This window comes from Pinus tabuliformis, chromosome X, assembly GCF_031772625.1.
Source record: "Pinus tabuliformis cultivar Carrire ecotype Pingquan chromosome X, CPIR1, whole genome shotgun sequence".
NCBI lineage: Eukaryota > Viridiplantae > Streptophyta > Pinopsida > Pinales > Pinaceae > Pinus > Pinus tabuliformis.
This window is the reverse complement of record NC_142308.1, coordinates 1294579272-1294582802: the sequence shown is the minus strand read 5'-3', so window position 1 is coordinate 1294582802 and position 3531 is coordinate 1294579272. Positions and strand designations below refer to the sequence as shown.

General features: G+C 35.9%; 1 protein-coding gene and 1 pseudogene across 1 annotated transcript; both read right to left on the bottom strand.

Moving 5' to 3' along the window:
- Window positions 1–601: 601 nt before the first annotated feature.
- LOC149144780 (uncharacterized) lies at window positions 602–2091 on the bottom strand. Its single transcript, XM_089449760.1, has 3 exons — window positions 1973–2091; window positions 1763–1847; window positions 602–1605 (listed from the first exon to the last, which is right to left on the bottom strand). The coding sequence occupies exons 2-3, from the start codon at window positions 1772–1774 to the stop codon at window positions 757–759; spliced, it is 861 nt and encodes a 286-aa protein (XP_089305886.1). The 5' UTR covers window positions 1775–1847; window positions 1973–2091; the 3' UTR covers window positions 602–756.
- Window positions 1914–2075, bottom strand: LOC149144781 (U2 spliceosomal RNA; annotated as a pseudogene).
- Window positions 2092–3531: the final 1440 nt, after the last annotated feature.

Here is a 3531-nt window from a genome sequence, read left to right as displayed (position 1 = left end):
TGGTTGATAAATTTTCAAAATGTTATGGATGAAAGGGTTTGTCACCAATGTTAAAGAGGTTGAAAATGAAAATCTCTTTTTTAAATTATTTATTTTATACTCACATTTAATGTTTAAAATATTTGTCACGCGATTAATTTTTTTAACATTTTAAATTAGCAAAATAATTAAATGTTAAAATTTTCTATTAATTTCTTACCTTCTTAAAACAATTTTAACATGAAAATTAAATGTTAAAAAATTCTTATTAATCTCTTACTTTCTTAAAATCCTATAAACCATATAATCCAAATTAATCATCATAATCATTAATTATATAATTTAAAATTTAAAATATAAATATAAATAATCAATGAGAAAGAAAAAGGAATATATTTTATTATTATTATTATCTAATTTTAAGCTTACTACAGAGCCAAACACCAAATCAATGAATGAAACTCCCTTGTTTGCTAAGTCTAAAAAAACATACATACTCTACCACTCAAGTTTTGAACCTGTGATCTTTTAAGAAAAAACACATGCTCTAAAAAAACAAGTATTCTTAACCATTAAACCAACTCACACCGTATATTTACATTTCTTGACCATAAAATAAATCGAAAAACCATTTCATAAAAGTAAAAATAAAATGTATAATCATGTAAACTTAAAATATTTATTGTTCAATATTCCTATGGTCTTATGGTCTTTACATCTATTTGATCAAAACGGTGGAAAACCGATCTGGATCGAACCCACTGAATACATCATGAACTAAACCGTTGCAGTTTTTTCCTCTGGAATTTCAGCAGGTGCTTCTTCCTTGACCAATGATTCTTCAGCCTTTTCTTCAACAGCCGCAGCCTCGGCGGGAGGCTGAGCGACAGTCTCTTCTTTAGCTGGCTCGGCTTCTTTGGGGCTCTCAACTTGTTTCAGAAACGGTGATCTTGTTTCACTTGTCCCTGCTGTCTCTTCATCTTTGATGGGCACAAGCTTATGCTTGATCCCATCTTTGTAAACCTTGTAATAATTTTTCTTTCCAAAATATACCACATCCCTGTCATACTGCCATGGCCTGCCGAGCAGTATGTCACATACATCCGTCGACATTATGTCACAAATAACCTTATCTTTATATTCGTCGATATGAAACTCCACTTCGCATTGCTCATCTACCAGCAACTGATGGCCTTCTTGCAGCCATGAAACTCTGTAAGGGGTGGGGTGTTTCAACCGCTTCAACCCCAACTTTTCCACCATCTCTCTGGCCACCAAGTTATTTGTACTTCCACTGTCAATAATCAGCGTACAGGGCTGACCGTGTGACATACAAACCCTCCGAAACAAAGTTTTCCGCTGAGTTGGTTCAGCTATTTCTTCGATTGACTGTGACATACAAACCCTCTGAAACAAAGCTCTCCGCTGAGCTATTTCTTCGATTGACTGTGACATACAAACCCTCTGAAACAGAGCTCTCCGCTGAGTTTGTTCAGCGGTTTCTTCGGCTGGTTTGAACAATACCGTGTTCAAAACTAGGGCTTCCCCTTCCCCTGTTTCTGGAGCATTCTCTGCGTCTTGGGGAGGTGCGACATAAAAAAAAACAAACAACCTGCAACCTGCAACCTGCACAAACAAACAATCCATCACGGGATTACCCAATACTCGCTAAAGCCTTCGATCTATGCAACTGAAGTTTGGATCCATAGATCTTGATACAGAACAATCAATCAGAATATGGATTCTTGCATGACTACCATGAGCATGCATGTGACTTCATTACCATATTTTCCATCGCTCAAACTTTCCGAGTAGTCTTGCCCTCGTTTTCCAGCTGATGGACGAGTAGTCTTGCCCTCGTTTTCCAGCTGATGTCGTCAGTGTCGAGCGTTGGCACAGCCATAACTAGTAGTTAATAACTAGATATTGTTTAGATATGGTTTAATAACTGGAACATAGTACACTTAATTATTTCGACTTAATTAAAACTCACCCCCTTGATTTCGGATATGAGATTTCAGAGAGACCAACCCACGAGAACAACTGATAGGAACAAATACTACACTTGATATTAGCCAAAAGGCCGAGAATGCTATGAACCGTTTTGTCTATCTCTTTCCATTTTATAGCATTCCTCTCCTCCGGTGCATTTTCCGCCCACGCGTGTGGTATAATACAATACAACGCACTTCATCCCATGAATCAATTTTAACAAAACAATTGAAGATGTACTTCAAATAACTAGGAATAACATCTCCAATTAGAATGAGTAGCATACTTCAAAGTGGGGACAGGGACTGCGGTTTTGAATTTGGATGTTGTTCACTCGCATATGTCAAAGTGGAGAGGGAAATGCCTAGGCGAATTTGGATGTTGTTGTTTAAAGAAAAGAGGAGATTCATTCAATAAAGCTTCTATGTGATTTTTATTAGTGTACTTCGAATTTATTAATGAAGCATTTCATTTAGTGTACTTCGAATTTATTAATGGTTATATTAGAATAGGATTGATATTGAAGAAATGAACAACATTTTTTACAAATGGAATAATATGAACTTGTTAAGTGGTATGGAACCATTGTTAAAAATAAGTATAATTTTTTTAATTCGAAGAAAATGGATCATTGTCATTTCAACAAAGTGAATCACATCTATTGAAGTGAGTGATAGATCACGAGGGGGAATGTAATGGAGGGCCTTAACCTTGCTCAATCTATGAGCTACAATTTAATTAAATGAACCCTTATGCACCCATGTTGACATGACTGGGTGATAGAGCTTTTTACTAAATGATCTGATTTAGTGAGAAGATGAAAAACCATTGTGTTACAGGTCATTTTGTCACATATGCTCTAAAAGCATGAAACCAAATCAATCAACAACCTTGAACACTTTGTCATAATCCCTTTACAAAGCCCTAAGCATCATTTCTCCAAAGATTCTGATTTTCAAGGACAATTTGCTCAAAACAATGTTTTCAACCCCAACGCACCTTGCATGATTAACTACCTACGTTGGATGCAAGTTGCATACCTGAGCACTGGCATTGATCAACGCATGTTACTCCCTTTTGCAGGTGTGTTGATTCTAGAAATTTGGGAAAATTAAAAAATATTTTTGAAGCCTCTTCTTCTAAAAGCTTCTAAGGTGGTTTTAACCATTCACCATGGATAGAGATCTCGAATTCCTATCTGATCCTATCTTGGAGATATTATCTCTTGTCCCTTGAGCTTATCCTCCCTCATAACTAGATCTCAAGCCTAGATTGGTAAATCCTAAACTACCATGTTTACCCTATAAATTTACTGCCTCCCATGGAGTCTAGATTGGCTTTTAGAGATTGCTAGTGCCCTCACACTACTACTTTGAGCTTAAGTAATCATCATCCATTTGTATTAGGGTTGAATGTGAAGGTTTGCTTTGTGGCGAGGAAGGACAAGTCAATTGAGGATACATCTACAAAGTAAAACTTATATATATGGTTGTAACTCTCTCCTTTATTTATTAATTAAAAAAGCATCTTGTTTTCCTATACTTGTGTTATGTCATGTTG